At 42.8% G+C, this 20,796-nt stretch overlaps 1 protein-coding gene across 24 annotated transcripts in view; it reads left to right on the top strand.

The window, feature by feature from the left end:
• tcf7l2 (transcription factor 7 like 2) overlaps positions 1–20,796 on the top strand; it is a 106,131-nt gene that overhangs the window by 52,752 nt on the left and 32,583 nt on the right. For all 24 annotated transcript variants that reach the window (XM_041029360.1, XM_041029356.1, XM_041029361.1 and 21 more), the window contains one exon: positions 19,354–19,486. In XM_041029360.1, the coding sequence (XP_040885294.1) occupies positions 19,354–19,486 (133 nt within the window). The remainder of the gene's footprint in view (positions 1–19,353; positions 19,487–20,796) is intronic.

Raw genomic sequence — 20,796 nt, 5'->3', positions numbered from 1 at the left:
GTTAAAACCATCTAATGGGTTAATGGCATTGAGAGGAACCATTCAACTCTTTCCACGCCAGCGTGTGTGTGTCAGCGTGTGTACTCGCGAGTGCTATTGTGTGTGCATGTCTTGGCTCACACTGTGCACACTCATCAAGCCACATGCAAACAACCAATCTCTGTCATCTGCATCAAAATAATTACAGAGAGATAAACACACCATTTGACCATTTTCACAGTGATCTAATCTGAAGTCGGGCTGTGAAAGCGCACGGGGGAGATGATCAAATCCCTGCTTAATGGAACTGATCACTACTGTGTGTTCAACATTCAGCCGACAGCCGTATTACAGATGCATCTCCTCATCTTTCTCTGCATTTAGCATGCCTGCTTTGTCCTTTCAGCCATTTCTATTTAAAACTGAAATTAGGCTAAAAATTACATTTAGTATTAATCTAGATTTTGATTGTATGACCCATTTTTCTTGGCTGTATATGCCGTGTAGATCAGATGTGAGAAAAAAGTACAGGCCTTTTGTCTTGAGATCAGGATGGCGATGAACTAGGAGTGTATTGGTTACAGCCCTATTGCTCCACGCGTTTCCATCTCCTTTTAGCTAGAAGGCAAACGGCATCCGAAATCTGATTAGCCTCCATTATAAAGAGTGATATTTTCATCCCGCCGATTCTCGGCACTGCGTCAGAGCATTTGGTCGCTTTAATGCCGGGAAAAGCATGCTCTTTTGACAGATAGTAGATATTCCCAACATCACTTGTTTGGACATTTCTGTCTTTTGTGACATGGAATAAAAGACGGGCAAGAAAATAAAAAGCAACTAAATAATGTCAAAAGATCAGAAATCAATGGGCCGGAGGAACGTGATCCGCACAGCTCCGTATGCGACCGCTCTGCCCCCCCCTCCCCGCATTACGAGTGTCTTTCCACAGCCACTAAAGTTGCTTTTGTTCACCCCCTCGGAGATGTAACTCAAGCATGAGGAAGCCGTCTGACAATGTTTGGATATCGGCAAAAAATAGCCTTTTACTTAAAGGTTATTGGCCAAGGTTTATTGAGTTACACGTTCATCAGTGATGGGAGGCAGAAGAGTTGAGCCATGAGAGAGCTTCATTAATGTGTAGGTTTGTATTTCACATTTTGATGTAACGGTGATGTGGAGTTGCAGGAAATGATCAATGAGGCTGTGGATAAAATGGTAGTTTAGATGGAAGTTGGATTTTTGGCAGTTGTGTGTGTGTATTTTTTTTTTTAATCTAACAGCAAAATCTAATCTATGCAACAAAGTGCAGATGCCAAAAAAATGTTAGGTTGGCTTATTGTAAATTGCACTGCATTATTCATTTATTTGAACAATTATTTTTATTTTTTTTTAGAAGATGTAGCCCTAAATGTATTGATAGTAAAAGAGAACACAGGATTTGTTAGCAATAACCAGTATAGCTAGTTTAATATGTTTAATGCCTAATTAAATATTTTCAGAAATATATTCCTTTATTTACATAGATGAATGTAATTCAATTAGCACAAGGACCTTCTGACAATATTGATGCAACACAAACAAAATGTAATAAGTTTTAAACGATTAAGTGCGTCTGTAAATTAAATGATTAATGCCTATGTGAATATTGATTCTGTAGATTGATAAATATAAAAGAACATTTTTGATGTGAAGTATTTTCATTTTTTTAATCTGTTAATAGCTCCCCTTATTGGGTAAAAATAGATACTGCGTTTATTATTATCTAGCGTTCTTGTTAAAACTGTAGGTCACTGGCAGGGTACTTTATCGCCTCCTTCCTAAAGAAATGTTGGACTCCTTTTAAAGTAATTTTTACAGGTTACACTCGAGGTTACAGTATAAGGTTTCAACTTCTGTGGGAGTTGTGATCTGTTCTAATGAGAAAAAGAAAATACAGCACCAGAATGCTTTGTGTCACCCACTGAGTCTGAGAGATAGACACAGGATTAAAAAAAAAAAAAGAAAGAGGAGAAAAAAACAATTTCTGGACATTTCTAGGAGATAAATTTAATTTCTTTGCTATTTGGAGGTCTTCTTTGAAAATGCAATTGTAATGAACACATTCAAAACTGGAGAATAGATTTACCCTCAGCTTCAAATAAGTCTGCGTTATCGGACTCTGTCATTCGCTCCTTCCCATTTTCGAGCTGCTAATTGATGTTTTTGATGTTGGCGAGAAAATTGAAGAAAATGTCATGTGTGAACCGGCGCGGAAGTTAATAAGATTGACTTCGTTGACTGAATTCACAATGAGCGAAGGAGAGGCGTGTAATGGGGACTGCTGCGAATTCGCCCGTCCATCTGCCGAGGGATGAAATCGACACCTAGCACGAATGGGCCCGTAGAGGTCGATATGGAGGGATGCAGCTTTTGGGATGCCCCCGCCACCTCCAAAAAAAAAAAAAAAATTTTTTTTTTCTTCCCTTCTTAGCAGTTGGGTTTTATTTTGTTTTCCCACTGATTGGAGTGCATAAGCAGCTGTTTTTCCAGAGGGCTCCTGCCCCGGCCCGGGCCCGGCTTTTCTGTGGAGTCGTCTCCCAGGGCTGCCTCCTTCCTCGCTCCAAACAATACTCGTTCTTAATGCTGTTTTGAGTCTGAAAAGCCACAGAGCTTTAGAAAGGTTAGATTAAGATGTGGCTAAAAGATGCACCAATATCAGTTAGGGTCATTGCATATGCTTGGCCAATGTGTAACAGAGCCTGAACTTAAATCCCCTTAAATAAAAGGATAGAAGCACCACCGGGGTCGCTCCATCTTGAGCCATTTATCGAGCGCTGGCTGAAAGCCAAACGTAGCCGCTTTATTTCTCATGTTCTATCTCTTAAAGTGAATTTCATCCAGTAATCAAATTATTCGTCAGAATTTGACAATTCTTAATAAATTTTTCATTAATTTAAAAGTATGTATTTGTTCGTTCACATTAACGTTAAATGTAACGGGTTTCGCGTTTTTAATTGGGGCACGGATTAGTTGAGTTTGGTTCAGTGCTTCTGATTATTTTTCCCGGCCTAAAGGGGACTGAGCTAAACCCCTAATACGGCCAGTACCCCTAAGCGCTCTCCTTTTTGAAGACACCAAACAAAAAAAAAAAAAAAAAAAGTGGCCTCTGCTAGCGTTCGGCCCTCCGAGGATCGTGGATAAGGGACATTATTCTCAGAATAGGCAATTAATTCCGCTGGCAACGATCGGTTAGAGCTTCTTCCCCCACCGCCCCTCCAAATGCCCTCCTCTCCACCCTCCACTCGCCATTTGAAATGCTAACACAATGAAATATTTTTCTATTGGTCCGTGTCCCTCGGCTAAGCCACCGCCGCGGGCAAAGAATTTCATCGACTGATGAGACCACAGGCATGCTCGATAAAAAGGTTAACTGTACGTGACACGCACTCCAAGTAGCCCGCGCTACCTTGAACTCTCAAGTTCTGTAACTTTTATTTGACTTTTTATTGTTAGCGAGGCCGGGCTTGTTTGGCTGCCGCGGCTAAAAACGAGGCCGTGTCTTTTTGTGGCGGTATTCCTGGAAAACGAGGATAGCATGACAGTTTTGTTTTTGTGTTTTTTTTGTTTTGTTTTTTTATCCACAAAACAATTTACGTGTTTCTGATTGCGCTTTTACTGCGACGGCTTTTTGCGGACGAGTTTCCATCATCGTCGCTGATTATTTGACAGCTTTTTTTCATAAAATGAAAATGGGCTCTAATCAAACGCAGTGCCTTTCAGATGATAACTCAGGATAGTTCTGCCCGTGTAATGTACTGTTTCACACAGTACTACAGAGGAATTATTTCTACTAATAATTACATATTCCTCATAAAGACAGTGAAATTGATTAAAAAAGAATAAATAGAGCCAGGAATTGCATTTGTTCTGAAATATTATTGTTATAAACCTACCCAGAACCTTTAGCTTAGTTTATATTTTCCTTTACACATCGCAGTATACATTTGTATCCATTGTGTTGGATTTTACAATAGCTTGGCTCTGCTGTGTGAGAATAAAGAACAATCCAGGATGGCACATTTCTTCTACCTTCAGGGATAGGCAAGGTAGACTGCCAGAGAGTGGGAGGAGGATTCCAGGCTGTTTTCAAATTGTTAGTAAAAGATATATGGGCACAGAATAGGTATGGCTGCTGCAGTACCCCCAACCCCATCTTTCATGCACACAGACACACACACATACACACACATACACAGAGAGTGCTGCGCGAGGACTGAGGCAGGTGGCTCCCCATGGCTGCAGCTTCATGACAACATGCCATTAGAAATAGCAGGCCTGTTGATCAATCCTGCCGACATGACAGCTTCGCCGCGAGGCCTGGCTCTTTGAGTGCCGACGCCGCGGCAGCTCCCTCTCCCGTTTCTCCCCACTAATTGGTGAAGGTTTCTCTTATATATGCTCGTGGCACAGGGCTGTTTTTCTCCTCCACCTCCTCCTCCTCCTTTTCTTCTTTTTCTCCCTCTCCCTCTTTTTACTTTTTTAGCTTCAGCTTTTCCTTTCCCCCATCAATCCCCCCCCCACCCGTGCCACCCATTTTTATCTCTCTCTTTCTCACAGTCTCTCTTTCTCCTTCTCTCTCCCTATACATACACATATATAATTTTTTTTTTTGTTTTTCATTTTAACATTGTCACATTGGAAGCGATAACTTTGGGTGAGATATTGCAAGTGGGTTGAGTAAAGGGATGTGTGCGCCGCGGGCACTGTTCGTTCTGTATTTTTTGCGGGACTATTGGAGCTGGGATTTGACATTGACTCTAGGCAATGTGCATCAGCACCAGATACACAATGGGGATCATCCAGAAAAAAAAAAAAAATTAAATCTTTGTCAGGTGAAATGAAGGAGAAAGTAGGTCTTTGATTTAGTTGTGTTTTTAATTGCATGGTTTATTTTGACTATTTAGGCAATGCTACTAAAAATACTATACCCATAATTAAGTGACACTGTGTCATTTACATTGAAACTCATTTATTTATTTATTTATTACAAACAGCTGTCTAGCAGAATCCGTATTTGTGTTTATTTGATTTATCACGTAATCCCTTTCTTTCTCATCAAACAGAATTAAGTTGCAAAATGTCAAAACAATTGTCAGGAAATGGCTGTGTGTTGCTTGCTGACTTGTCACGGCACACAGGGCTGCGTTCTAATTCCACCAGCGTTTCGCCGGCGCATCACTCTTAAAACGCCACCCACTCTGAATCTCTCCCAACTAAATAAATGAGGGGGGAGATAAGCACACATTAAATGTTTAACTGTCTCGCATTTGTCATCTGTTTTACCCCTCTTAATTAAACAGACACAGCTTAGCCCCGGCACTCCAAGTGCAGACACAGTCGCACACAAACACACACACACACACACACCCTGCCTGTGAGCACTGGAGCCTGAGTGCAAACCCTGTCCTGCCGATGATTAATTTAGCCGTTAATATTTATTTTACTCAGTCCTGCGAAGTTAGCAGCTCAGTGGAGGGTGAACCTGAGATTTTGTTTCTCGGTCCTGCAGGCTGTCTCGTTGCAAAATGAGGAGGAAAAGATTGATTTTTTTTTTTTTGTTTGTTTATTTTTTGTTGCCTTGTTTTTTTAAAAAAATTTTTTTTTGTACATTTTTTTCCTATTATGGTTTTAGTTGGAAGAGAGAAGAGGTATTCTGTGGGCCGGTGGTGATTTGTGTCTGCTTCAGTATATTAGAGTGATGCGGTGCACGTTGAAAACATTAACTACTACCTCCACCCAGTGGCACAAAATGAAAAAAAGGCAGGTGTGATTGGCAGCACACAGTATTTAATGTAGTGGGAAGACTTGCCTTAAGCGAAGAGGGGGATGTATTCACCACACAATAGTACTGCTATCTCCCACTCTGCATTGTCTCTCTCATCGCCGACCTTATTACATGCCGTATTTGGCATGAAGAATCCCCTTCTTATCGACACTGAATTTTAATGCCAATACGCGTAGATGGCCGCCTTATTCTAGTAGTTGTTTTGACATCATATTGCATTTTCTGTGTGTGTTGGTTTATTTTTTTTTCTTGGTGAATCAGAAAGGAGATCTGTCTGCACCAATGTACACCACTGTGCTCTCAACTTGCTGACTGCTCTGTAAAATATAGTGCGATTGAACATTGTGTGGCACCGGTGCTTTGCCGGTTCTTGGGGCATCACCAGACATGGAAAGTGAAAGGGAGAGACGGAGCCCGGGCCCGGGGTGAGTGGGAGAAGAGAGGAGAGTAGAATTGGGGGTTCCTCTGAAGCCCCCTCTCCAGATCCGAGGAGCGGAGCGGGGATCAAAGTGGCTTGTTTTATGTGGCTGGTGCGAGACTTTGAAGTCCCAGAGTCACCTACAGCACTCACTTCATCAAGTTCACTAGTGTCTTAATAGCAGATCAATAAGTTTCAAAGTCGGAGAGTTAATTTGATACTAGCGCTGATGTGATCACGCTGGGCCACAGAGCTGCCTGCTCTGCTCCCTCTCGTCTCTCCCTTTTCCCTTCTCTCCTCCTCACCTAGATTGGACCTGTTTTAGGCTCTCAACTTGAATTAAGCCGTGGTGGGATTCTGTGTTCGGTGCCTGTTTTCATAGGAAGCCTTGCGTGAACACTTAATCAGCGTCTGTGCTTGTGTCACAACAATTAAAAGATCATTTGTGTAATTAGAAATTAATTTTACGGCATTCTTTTGCAGCCATTTGAGTTTTGCAGTCTATATTTTATATCCATATTTTAATATTTATATCATAAGGGAATTATTTATTAATGTGAATTAGTGCTGTCCAATCTGCAATACAGATATTTTAGTTCCCTGATATTTTCAGCAACAAATTATTTGATCTTTGTGGTTCTCAATAATTATTGAAACACTCAAATTAATGTAAGAAAATTCAAAATTTATTTTTGGTTAAATCCAATTTGGCTTCCTAATTTTAATTACATTTTTCTTTTTTTTAACTGCTGAATTGTATCAGGTCTTATTCATTAGACGTCTCATTGTGAGATCCACAAAATATAAATTCTAAATTTTAAATAATAATAATGAACATCTAAGTAGAATTTTAAGATAGGTAACTAAATTTATGATAAATAACACTAAGTGATATCTAAAGTTTTAAATGTGAACGATGCACTGAAAAAAAAAATTTGCGGCAATGCCGACGGCTTTTGGAGATCGGAAGAATCAGGAAAACGCAGCGCTTTCTTATGCGCGCTATTCATTTTAGAAAAAAGCAGCACCATCTGTATTTGGTGCCGTGATACCAGTGAGTTGGTGAGGCCGGATTGGCACCTAGAGAACAAAAGGGCAATTTAGTATGTTCATCTAAGGGTTGCTAATGGTATTAGGGAGCCGGCAGGGTGGTCAGCAGGGGCCCGGCGCTCCAAGGTGAGCCCGCAGCTTGACCTCCGCACTCACACCAATTCACTGGCCTGCTGGCATTAGTGCCCCACATCTGCCATTTTTTTTGTGCAACCCCCTCAATGCCTTTCACTTTATTTTATAGTGCATTCTTCATAGGGGCGCGGAAAGAAAATAAGTTTTAATTTGACCCAAATAAGATCTTGCATTCGGCCGCTCCCCTGACCGAAATAATTGAAGTGAGAAAAATAAGCAGATAATTGTCAAAAAAAGGATGGATGCTGTTTGCAAAGGTTGACTCTGTGTTGCTCAGAATTTAAAAGGTGTAAGAAAAGAGAAAAGTGTTTGCTTTTTACAGTCATGCAGAAGATACCATGAGTCTTTGGCAACAGAAGAGTGAAGAAGGTGGCATATAAAGTTATCAAGACAGGTGCAGGTAGGAATGTTTTTTGTTCAGGCAAATACTTCAGATATGAGAAAGCTTTATATTTATTGATAATTGTCACCAGAGAAATTGGATTGGCACATTGCTCAGAAAATATTTAAAACTGTGCATGGTGACATATTTGATGATGGTCGGAAAATTGTGCAGAGAGCCCTGTGTGACATAGCCGTGGTTCCTAGTGAGAAGTTGTTTCTGTGGGAAGCGGGTGGCAGAGCAGGGAAGAGAGCTCCTGGACGGAGCTGAAACGCTGCAGCGGGTGGTGCTGATGGAGGCTGCCTGTGTGGTCCTCAGCGGTCGGTGCTCCGGCAGGCTCTGCCGAAAGCGCTGGAGGTCCACGGGTTTTAATGAATGTTTCATGTTAAATTTAGCAGCAGCATTGTTCACTGTGCAGCACTTACTGTATAGGTCTTATTTCTCTTCGTGTTCCAACAAAGGTGAAAAAGAAAATCCAGATCTTCTTGTAAAAAGAAAATCAAGGAGAATAAATCTGTTGTATGTCATCAAAAGAAAAAAGAGGATGTTCTTTGAATTGAAAATTTTCTCTGCCGTCATCAAAATAATTTCTGATTTATGATTTTATTCCTTAAAAAATTGTTAAAATTATGACTCAAAATATTTCTATATTCCTCTCCTTTTTTTCTTGAGGTTCCTGCTGTTCATGCACCATGAAATCTTGCTTCATTAAAAGTGTATTAATCTTGTCTCGTCTCATGGGAGGTACCTTAAGATGATGTTGTGTCTTTTTCTTTAAATTGTTGGAGGAAAAAAAAAATCTTCCAGATTTGGTCCCTGTCAGTCAGAAATAATTGTGTGCTTAATCTTGTCCCTGATGGATGACTTGGAGTTCAGCAATGGGCCAGCTCCAATGACAAATACAATATTAATATTCATTAACTGCTTTGACAATGCTAATTTTGATGCAGTAGTAAAGGGCCTTCCAAAGTTAGCGGCCAAAGCATCAGAGCTGAGCAAGGTGGCAAGATAATTTGTGCTGCTTTACTGAGCTGAAGGCTTTTAAAGTCTTAAGCAGGGGAAAAAAAGGCTAGGTACCACAAACAAAATAAAAGAGAAAGGGAAAAAGTTCAGACGCATTGGAAACCAGGACTGTGGAAGTAATACGATCAAGAGACGGCTACAAAAATTTGACACCTCCAATGCTGCATCTTTGAGCAAATATTTTTTTTTTATTTAAACAAAAACTTACAACAAAAAAGGATCATAACATGGTAAGTCAGCACATTCTTGATTTTTTTGTTTAATCTTTTTGATCTTTTCAATTATCGCCATTTGAAGATCAATAGTCATTTTTTTTCTGCTGTGGTTAAAAGGCTCACAGCGGTGGTACAGTGGATGGTCGGATCACGGCTTTAAGAGTGGGCTTCCTCTCTTCAAGCCACCAGTTGGCCGGGTTGAATTTTCTATTGCCAGCTCTCCTGAAAACCATACAGGGCTTGTATCCATTTATTGGTATTTTTGGTTTTGTTTTAACTGCTGTTGTTGGCTTGTTGTGGCAGGTTTGACTTTTGGGGTTCCTTTTCCCCCCTCAGTAGTCTGAAGAGAGTTCAGGCAGGAGAGTTGGAGGTGCAAAAGCTGCACTATAGTGACAGGCTCTTTTGTTGATAAATGTCTGGGTTTTTTTTTTTGTTTGTTTTTTGTCTTTTGTGTGGCTGTTTTTTTTTCCGGGGCTTCCAAAAATTCATCAAAAATTGGGGCTACCGACGGGCAGGACTGCGGTGCAACGTGGCTGCAACACCACACACCCTTTGCCCTGGATCGGAATGCTTTCTCTAGCCTTTTTTTTTTGATGACACTTTTTCTGCCCAGCGTTTGTGTTTTTGATTTTGTATTTAATTTAGTGTGACTAGTGGTGAATGGAGCGTGGCTAGTTTTGGGGATTAATGACATGACGAGAGACACCCCGCTGCTTGAGTTTAGCCAAGTTAGGGCAACTCCTATAGACGGCACTCCACCACCTTTATGTCTGCCAAGCCGCTGAATGAAAGCCTCTCTCTTTCTCTCCCTCTTTTTGTTGTTCTTTCAACTTATCAAAGAAAGAGAGATGGACACAAAAGGGCTTATTAGGGGGGATATGAAGATGGGCGCGGGGGAAAGAGGGAGTCTCGGTCAGATGCGAAGAAGAGCAGCGCTGCCTGAGTGTGCGTTTGAATGCATAAGGGGGCTGAGAGTGAACAGCCAGCTCCGGCCGGGCGCTCGCGGTCCTCTCCGCTCTGGGACCTGAAGGGCTGCCGTCCTAAGTCGCTCCAGCTTACCTTGGCTTTCGCCCGGTCCTCCGGCCGCTCTCTTATCGGCTTAACCCATCGGGTGTAAGTGAGGGGCTGCCGTAGATGAGGTGCTGCCCCCCAGTGGATTAGTGGCTGACATGGTGGTGGGAGTCTGCTTGGAGTCTGTGCACTACCACGAGTGCCAGCATGCTTGTTTTAACCAGGAACCGAGCAGCATCCCAAATACAGCTCTTTTAAATGGTAAGACTTTTCAACATTTTAATTACAGCTGTGCTTTATTTTCTGGTGCTTGTTTGGCTTTAAATATTATGTTGTGATTGAATTTATTCATGGATATTTTTCTGGGCTCCGTTTGGCAATTTATAACACTTATGTTGCTAAGTGACTGATTGACAATTTGGATAATGAAAGGCAGTGTTTGATTGCTTTGTCTTGACAGCCTGACAGGGGTGTATTATTCTAAGGCATCAAACTAAATATGATTATTGTTTATTGTATGGTAAAACACATTATATTAAGTCAAAGTAATAAATGCCATTATTTATACTGGAGAAAAGTAAAATTTTATATGTTGAATTAGCATTTAAATTTAAGTAATTTTGATCATTTGTCACATCTGCTATTCCTGCGTTTCTGTTAACATCAATAAAACAAGGTTAATATTTTTTTACAGTCAATGTGTAAAACCTTTAGGTATCTGTAATTTCTAATCAAATTTAATTTTTGTAAATCAAATAATTATACTGTTTTATTTAAATGCTAAATGAAGAGAAGCAGGACTTTGAAGTTAGATGTGTGTTATCAGTATTTTCTGTGCACTGTTTTATTCTACATTGTTAAAAGTTTTCTGAGAAAATAATGATTGTGTAAAGGTCATAGGTTGTTCCGTTTCCCTGTTTTGCAAAACTTTTTTGTTCTTTCTTTTTTTTTTTATCCTTTTCTCGCACACTTTTGGGTCTCGTGCGAACATCTTAGTGGCGTGGAATAGAGTTTTTTTTCTTCTTCCCCCCTCTGCTCTCTTGTGTTGTGGCGTTGATGCCATTGTGGCTGGGTGATTGGGAGCTGTCCATCACTTGCTGGCGAACTGGCAGTTTACTTAAGAAAGTGCACGTGGGACAAAAGGAGATGGCAGGAGTGTGGCAGGCCGGCTGAATGGAGGGAGGGCAGGCAATTAGCCACCGCCTTGTCGGGGCTCTTTTACTTGTCAGGCTGGAGCCCCGGCGCTATTGTCCAAGCTGTGTAAAGGACATTCCCAGGGCTTTGTTTTGGCTTTAAGGGCCTCAGGACTGCCTGCTGCAGGCCAGGGGAAGAGCAGGGTCCTAACAGTGACAGAGAGGCCGAGCAAGAACAGAAGAAAAATAAAGGAACAGCGTATTAAGAGAAAAGTCTCTAAGTTTTTAGTTGTTTCTTTTGCCAACTTTTAAGGTACCTCAGTGCAGCTGAGAAACATTAAACTCCCTGTTTTATTGGCCTCACTTTTAAAGATATTTTTCTCTGATTTATTTCCAACATTTCTAAATTTACTTTTACTTCAGTTCTTTTTTTTTCTTAACTACTCTCTTCTTCAATAACCTTCATCCGGTTCTATTAAGAATATATACAATGTTACTGTGCTTGGATGGAAATAATTTATTCTATAAATATTTAATTTGTCATGGTCATTAATCAGGTTCAGGTTGTTAGAGGTTATAAAAGGTAATTAAACAATGACAAGTCTAGTTAATTATAGAATGTAAATAGGAAAATTATCCTTACATTTGGAAAGTGTTTATTCTGTTATCACAATTTTAAATTAGAATGAAAGATAAAAAAAAATCTTTATCTGAGATGATTTGACATTTGTTTAAATTGTGTTGCATAATTTTTCCCCATTCCTTTTATTAAGCATTTAGATAATATTCCCTTAATGTTAAATATTAAATATTTCATGTTGGAACAAATATTTTCTTTCAGCAGTCTCAGGAAAAACATTTTTGTTTTTTACATTTTTTTTTATTATCACTTATATTATTTTAAAAACAATGTGCTACATTTCAGTTTAGTTATCTAAAATAACAAATTAAAAGTGTTTGATGGAATTCCCCTTTAATGCACCATGTCTGTGTTATACACTGATGGCCAACAGATCTCTTGAATTTTTTTGTGCTTCTTGGGGGTGAAAAAAAAGGAAAGTCTTGACCACTTGAAGCTTCTCATTTGACTTTTGTATTCAGAGGAATAATGGATTTGAAGGTGAAATAGTCACGGAGAAAAGAGAATGTGGAGAAGAGAGCGCTGAGGAGGGGCTCGAGGCCTTGTTCACATGAACCTTGAATGGAGACAGAGTTGAGGGGGGAGTTAGGAAGAGAATTGTTCTCCACTCTGAGGTATTGTTTAGAAAAAGGGTGAGAGGGAGGAAAAAAAAAAAAGGATCGCGACGAAAGGTGCCACATCTGTGTCAGAGTGAAGACTTTCTCTCCCTCTCCTCGGTTTCCCCCCGGAAAGTGGGTATGAAGAGGGGACTGTCAGCATCACACAGATAAAGTGACTGTTGGCCACACTTTGCTGAGCCTGCCCTCCCTTTGTGGATGTTGTTGTGTCTTGTTCCTTTTTTTCCCTTCTATCTCTCTCCCTCTCCTGCTCTCTCCTCTTTGTCTCCATCTCTCGCCTTGCTCGCTTTACCTTGTAGCCAAAGCTTTTCAAGCTGCCAGTTCGTCTCTGGGCATCCTGGAGGCACAGCAGAGCCCACACACATACACACACATACTCTAAGAAACACATACACAGACCCAACGTACAGCAGGGATTTGGGTAATAACTGATTTTTTTTGTGTATGTGTGTTTGTGAGTATATATATTTTTTTCTGGAGTATTGCTAGTGGGAAGACTGCTTCAGTGCTGAAAAGCTGCTCACAGTAATTTTTCCTCCTCTCTGTCCACACTCTGGCTCTCACTTCTTGTACTTCTTGTCACCGGCATCAAAACTTTCACTGGGAAAGAAGAGGAGACTGCTACCCGCTAAGAGCGAGGGCTTCTGTGGTTAGAGTGAAAGATTTTTGGGGGATTTTTTTTTAAATGATGGATGTGGGTGGGTGGAGAGGATTGTAGTGACTGTGTGTGTGCGTGTGTGTGCATTTGTGTGTGAGTGTGTGTTTATAGGGAAACTAGGCCTCAGACCCTAAGCCTCAAGAGATTCACGTACTCTAATGTCAAAACCTAGGGGAACAATGGTCAACCGGCCGCGGAAGCAAGTGCAAAGAGAGGGGGGACGATAAACACACATGCACACACACCACACATGCCCAGCAACACACTCGCACACAGTGGAGGAAGGAGCCAAGGCAGAAACAGACAAAGAAGGAGGAGAAGTGGAGGAGAGAAGCGGCCAAGAGAAGCAAGACAGCTTCTCCCCGGCGTAGAGAGGGGAAGGAGGAGCTGGGGGGGGGGCAGGTGGAACGAGGAGGAGGAGGAGACGGGGGGGAGGTGGGACAGAGGGGGTCATGTACCCGCGGGATGGAGCTCCAGCCGGGCCGGAGGAGACGGGAGCCAAGGCAGGAGTCCTGGGCCCCGGGCTCTCTCTCCTCCAGCAGGTGGGCTGCTGGCACCTCAATCTGAGCAGCTGGGTGAGTAACGCAGCTCTGCTCCCCTGCTTTTTCTTACCACTGAAGGCTTTTAGCATTACTCTGACAGGTTGTTGTTGTGGTGCAGCTTGGTAGTAGGTTGGTGAGGGAAAGTGGGAGGGGAGGGGCTGGTATTTGGGCTGAGGAAGTGGTGGTCATCTGAGTTTTGAAGTCTCTTTACAACAATCTGCCACATTGAAAACTTTTTTTGTGTATGTGTGTGCAGCATTTTGTGTGTGCTGACGTGTATGTATGCTAATCATATTACATATGCATGCTAATTGCTGAAACCCTGGAATCTACACAGACTGATGTAATTGTCACACACTTTAAATTTATTTGTTTTTTTATTACTCTCAAAATTGGGGCCTAAATAATAAATATTAAACATTATATCTAAATTAATTTAAAAAGTAAATTTTCAGACACGATTCTCTCGAGAGGAATATTATTTACTTGACAAAAAAAATTATTTGATCAAGCTCATGTCTTAACCATGAAATGTAAAATAAGATTTCAATAACCCCACAGATTAACATATCCCTTTGTTAATGTTGCCATCCAATTCAAATTCTTAATTGCCCGGCTTTCAACTGAAATTCTGAGGGGCTGATTGCATTTCAAAAGGCAGAATTCATTCTGGCTCTTAACACTGTGATACAATATCACCTCTTAGAGAAGCCCCTTTAACTCAGGTATGAGAGCTCAAGAGGCTGTTTACATTGAAAAGAAAAAGCTTTAACGCACGTGTGTCTAAGAGGCGATTTGTCTTCACAGAATACAACAGTTCTGCCAAATACCACTTCATATTTAAGCTATTTGTGCGCAGTTTTATTTATCTGTGACATATCAGAACATGTCCTTTCTGCGATTCCATTTGATGTGCCGACTATCAAAGATGGGAAGCAAAAATAAATGGTGACGAACGACTTGAGTGCTAGCGAAGAGAGCAGGAGGAAGGGGAGCAAAGGCTCTGGCCCACATAATATTTTTGTTCAGCGCTCTGATCAAGCAGTCGGCATGTCACTGCAGCAAAGTGAATAGATTAACTTTTAAATATACTGTGGTCTCGGGAGCCCTTTGCCCTCAGAGACGCATCTTCTCTGCAAGAGAAAACTGATCAACACCTCCATATCTGCTTTTTAACCCCCCTCTTCCCTCTACAATTCCCAGGTTCTTAATATTGTGTGGAGTTTTTTTTTCTCTCCAGTGATTAACCAAGAAATATTATTTCTGAAGTGTAGCAGGGTTTTTTAATCAGCGTGGTATGTTGCAGGATTGTGGCTCTGATAAGCCTTTAATTTGTCGGAACATTTCATATTCCATTGCCGTTAATCTCTAAGTATTCCCTTAGATTGTCTGCTTGAATCTGAGGATTGATTTGACCGACTGCTACCAGTGCTGGTGTGTGTGTGTGTGTGTGTTGGTGTGTGTGTGTGTGTGTGTGTGTGTGCGTGAACATTAGTTGGTATTAGATGGAGTTTGCTTGGAGATGAAGATCTGTAGCCTGGAGGGGGCACTCTATACCTCCCATAGGAAAACAGCAATCATGTATGTAAACAGATTTCAACAGGATGACACTGAGTGATACCAGATGATTCATTAGATTGGTGGCAGCACAGTTTGTACTTTTTGTTTTTGCTGAAATCAAATGCACACACAGACACACACCAACACGAACAAATTGCTCTTCTTAGACTCTTTCCCAGTATTGCTGTTGTGTGTGTTTTCTGTGTGGTGTCACTCCATGTGCCTTGGACGTGGGCCACTTGCACGTTCTGGGAGAGGCTCAGGGCACTCTGACAGCTTTTTCTGCTTGCTTTGGAATTTGGAGGCCTGAGAGGACCCCAATCCATCACGGCACTGTCATCCCCACATCTCTCTCTCCTCTCTTCCTGGCCTCCCTTCCCTGCCCCGGCCTCACTACAGCTCATTAGCGCCCCGCAAGCTGTTGTGACAACTCATCATATCATGACATAAAGCAGAGAGACAGAGGCTCTAGCCCCCCGCCCAGCCACCCCCTGGGCCCGCAAGGTCGCCACATTCACATTTAGGGCTCAAATTGGCCCTGCGAGGTGCCACCAGGCGGAAATGCAAGGCCAACAGCTTTTTCCTGTCCGGCCTCCACCTCTCTGTCCCCCCCCCCCCTTTGTCTCACTCTGTCCTGCTGTCACTTTCTCACCCCCTCTGCCTTCGCCTGTACTCCCCTCTCCCTCCCTGGAGGTCTGACTTGAAGCAGCTCATTCATTTGTCCACTTCCAAAAGGCTCTTTTCACACAGTGGCAGAACAGCATTAGTCACCAGCCAGTCATGACATGAATTTAACACTTGCAAAGTTTCTGACATTGTTAGAAGTTTTAAGAACAAAAAAAAAAAAACATAGTGGTGGTTGTTAGCCATCAGTGATTAGTACATTTACCAGTGTTGTTGAGAACCACCAGTGTAAATAGAAGATGATCAAAATGACACAAAAAAACAAAATGCATCCAGGAACATAGGCCTCCTCTCCTTTGAGCATATGAGCTTTACACCTGGAAATAGAAGAAAAGAATAGAATAGAATAGAATAAATAGAGCCAAGGCAATATCAATAATATAACCAGAGGCAGCAACTACTTCTTCTGCTTGTGTCTGCTGTATTTAAGTGTGCTGCCTGCACTTCACGGCTCTGGCCCTCCTCAGCAGCAGGCGCTGTATGTGTCCTGGACGTGGAAAGAGTCAATGTGTTCATTGATGTTCGCACAAGAGTGCGCTCTTAAATTTTTCCTCGGGGCCTTTTGAATGTGAAATCTCTGTTTGAGGCTTGAAAATCTGGTGATCATGACTACAGAGCAGTGGGTCTGTTTGTCTTCTGCTATATTTGTTTGTTGTAATGACAGAGGTGGTGGGAAGGATGCAAGTCAGCGGGGGTGTAGGGGCAGGAAATGTTCTTTCTTTTCCCCTGGCTTTTGTGGAGCAGGGAGAGTAAAGCCTCCCACGTTGCCTGCTTTTGTTTCTCGGCGCTCTGCGGGCCCTGTGCGGCTGAAGCACCCAGCAGCCTGCCAGACGAGTCCAGGGCTTGTATTGTCCCGCAGTGGCCACAGGGCAGGTGCTGGGCCTCCTTTCCGCAGGGACCACCGGGTGCTGCCTTGACGTCAGCAGGAGGCAAGGTTGATGCTGCTGCTTGTGCAACGATCACATGGCATGTAGAGTGAGCGTGTGAACAGATTGAAGACATTAGACCACAAGAAGTCCACATCAGCTGACTGACCAAATATGCATTGGCTTATCAGCGCTGTGGGTGTGAGTTTGACTGGTGGATTTCTTGAGTTTGTGGGAATAAATCTTCAAGCAGGCTGTTTTTCCTTGGAAAACAGCAAAAGCCATCAAACTACACACCGACACTTGAGCTTATGTTACTACTTTACATCCAGCCACATTCTGTGTTTGACTGAGCTGACTGTGGAGGCAGCAGTCAGTCCAGCCTGTTGCTGTTTGCCTCACTTTTGGGCTTTTCAGGAAAAAAAGGGCACATTCTTAAACCACAAGTGACTATGATGTAAATCTGTTGGCTTCTAGCTCTCTCCATCTCCCTCTCTCTCTCTCTCAGTCCCATACACACCCTCTCTAACACCCTCTGTCTAAATGTGGACTCAGTGGATGGGCATTTTGAACTGTCTTCTCAATGGCCGGGGCCCCTGGACAAAAGAACTCATTTAAATGGCCACTAAAGCTTTTCAGCGCCAAGAGATGAAGAATTGACAACATTCTTTCACATCATTACCCGAGGGAGGAGTGGGGAGTCGTGAAGGAGGAGGTTAGGAGGTGAGAGATAGAGAGGGGGGGGCGCAAGAGAAAAAAGAGGGAGGGAGACAGAGGCCATCTTCTAGCATTCAGCTGCCGACTCATCAGGCTGAATTTGGCAGCTGTCATAACCACCACCCTGATTGTTTTTCTACCAGTTTTCTGTTTTTCATCCCTCTTTTCTAGATGTGCAGATCAGATCAGGAGCCCCTATGCAACACGAAGTGTCTTGGTTTGTGTTTCTTTTTAACGAATCCCATTCCGCCTACCGCCCCTTCCACCCCAGACGCACAAACACATACACACACACACACATACACACTCCCCCAGCCCCTCACTCCTTCTCTCCTCCCCAGCCTTTTCAGCTCAGGGCTGTGAATGAGTCCCAGGAGTCTCTCTGCCTCCCTGGAGTTCTGCTGGGGTTCATTAATCTTTCATTGGGACCATGGCAAAAGGGAATGCCCCCCCCCATCCCCATCCCCATCCCCCATCCCCCACCACCGTCACTGTAGAATAGAGGTCTAGATGGCCAGGCTTGTACGGACCATACAGATAGAAAGCTTTAACTACCCAGTGAAAATTTAGTGCAGGGCTCTGAATGGACTGTTGGTGTATTAGGCTCTCACACGGGCCTGATATTAACTTCAACCTCAAACAGCCCGGGCAGATGATTAGTTTGCAGCATTAAGCTCTGCTCACATTTGTCTCGCCCTGGGCCCACAGCTTTGCATTTGTATTGTCAATGAGCATCGGGCAACTGAGCATCTTATGTATGTATGCCCCCCTGCCAACATCTAGTCCCATTAATGTTTTTCAAAGTCTGTTGGAAATGTGCCACAGTGGAGCTTTTTTCTTTTTTTTTTCTTTCTTGCATGGGTTAAAGTCGCTAATGAGGGTGTGTGGGGCCTATGAGAGAGCAGACTGAACACACACACAAATACACACACACACACACAAGCAGCTTGGTGTCTCACTCCTCTCCCCCTGAACATATCATCCATGTTATGATAAGCCTGATTAGTGCTGCTTCTTTGACTGCTGAGGGCAGGATAAGGATGTGTGGGTAAAGAGGCGAGAGCAGCCTCTGCCACCAGCCTAATCTACAGCAGAGCTCTAATCTGGTTATCTTGTGGTCGGGGACTGTGTGTGTGTATTAGTGTCTGTCCCAGCCTGGCCTGATGAGAGGGGCTGAGCGCTGGTTAACGCAGGGGCCCACGGCAGCACACCCCTAAAGCTCCACTGTAATCTTTGGGTAATTGAAAAAAGGGGGCCTGCGCCACTTAGGAGCACAAAGAGAAGATTACATAGCTAAAACTAATTTGGCAAAAATGCAGAAATGGATTTTCAGCCCCACCTCCTCTCTCCTAACCCTTTTATTACAATACACCCCTTCCCTCTATGAACCAGGCCCTTGGGGAATAGATGAGGGAAGGGGAGCGAGGAAGAGGGGAGTCCAGGAGGACGAGAGTTGAGCAGTGCTGACTGGAGCTGCTAATGACTGTGGATTTACACGCGCTGCCTTGATTTCGTGGTTTACAGATGATCGATTACTTCACTGCAACAGTGGTTAAAAGTGCCTCATCACACATCAGGCCCAAATGTGAACTGGCAGCCCCCCAAGCCTCTTAGATTATGTTACTGAATTCCAGGGTGACACCGCAGAAGTGTTTTTAATTACAAACCACACTATTTTCACTGTGGCTTGGCGGTTTGGCGCCTCCAGAGTACCCAGAATTTGATATCTCTTCTTTTGAGAGCTTTCAGTCCAAGTTGTAATTCTGTGGCAGGCGCCTGCAATCTCTAACCCCTAACCCAAATATTAACACCCTGGCCTCCTTTTTTTTCTCTCCCCTTCTCTCTCTCTCTCTCTTACTGTCCATTCCTCTCTCCCTGTATCCTTCGTCTCTCTCTCAGTCTAATAAGGTTCCAGTGGTACAGCACCCTCACCATGTGCACCCTCTCACACCTCTGATCACCTACAGCAATGAGCACTTCACACCGGGGAACCCCCCACCTCACCTACAAACAGACGTGGATCCCAAAACAGGTAAAGCCCAAAGTATTTTTCCACTGCATGCGTGTGTGTTTCACTGGTCTGTTTTTACTCGAATAGAAACATTCTACTCAATTCTTGTTGAAAAGGAAAACACACACAGCATTAGAAGAGGGAGTGTTTTAAATGTGTCAGGATGAAACTTGTCCTGAACACCACAATACATCTGAAAAAAAAAACACACAAGCAACAGAAGTTTGGAAAACCACAGGAGCAGCTCTCATCAGATAAGTAACCTGAGCTCTTTGAAACTGTTTGCACTGATGGGTGTTCAAATGTTTTATTACGCCCTGCTGCCATGCTACTTATACAGGACCTTATGGTTTTCTTGATGGCGTCTTTCTGTCTACAGATAGCCATCAACTTCTGCACCATTTAATATTGAACCCACCCATTTATGATATGAAGTATTATCCAATATAAATGTTACATTTTTCCATTGAGACACTATAGTTGTAGTGGGACAAAGTCAACTCAAGTGCTTCTTGTTGACAACTGCTGCTCTCATCTGTTACTGATTGATTTAGCCATCAAGGTCGTTAACATGGTTTGGCTTCGCTGGAAAGTGGCCTTACATTGAGAACAAGAACCTGAACAGTGGCTCATAAACCTCTCGTAAAACATGGAATTCGGCAAACAACCGTGACTTCTCATGACCGCAACTCCAACTGCCAAGATTCAAAACAAGACAGCCACTGTAGTTGGAAGACCTCACATCTAACTACCAGAGAGCGCAGAGTCCTCGAGACTGTCTCTCTGAAACGATGTCCTCAACTGAGCGCACAAACATCCTCAGAATGGAAGATACGACCTTGGATTTATGCGAGGTTTTATTATCAACTGTGCCCATCAGATCTGTGCTTACATCTTTTACAGCCTGTGGATCCTGCAGATTCAGAGCGTCCAGGTTTAGCAGTCGGAGTCTGCCCACGCATCCCACTCCTGCAATCATTCAGCATACATTTTTAGGCAATTTCATTCATTTCCGTGAGCATCTTGACCCAACACTTGATTTTGTTAACTGTCATTCAGCTCGTCCTTTCAGGTTAATGCATTTTCAGCGCGGTGAATAATTTCATGCTTTTCAGTGGTCTCTGATGGATTCAGTCAGTGTTTTAGGTAATAATGTTCCCTTATTATGGTGGTCCTTACAAAGGGGAAATAATGTGCCAGCTGCTGTTTAATGTAGTGCTTAATGGGGCTGCTTAATTGGGCTCAGTGTTAAATTAATTAATTAACGAGCTATATTAGGTCTTAAACGCTGGGTGGCGATGGGATAATGTTCACAAGGCTTTCCTTTTCAG

Source organism: Toxotes jaculatrix, chromosome 21, assembly GCF_017976425.1.
Source record: "Toxotes jaculatrix isolate fToxJac2 chromosome 21, fToxJac2.pri, whole genome shotgun sequence".
Lineage (NCBI taxonomy): Eukaryota > Metazoa > Chordata > Actinopteri > Toxotidae > Toxotes > Toxotes jaculatrix.
This window is presented reverse-complemented; position numbering and strand designations above follow the sequence as displayed.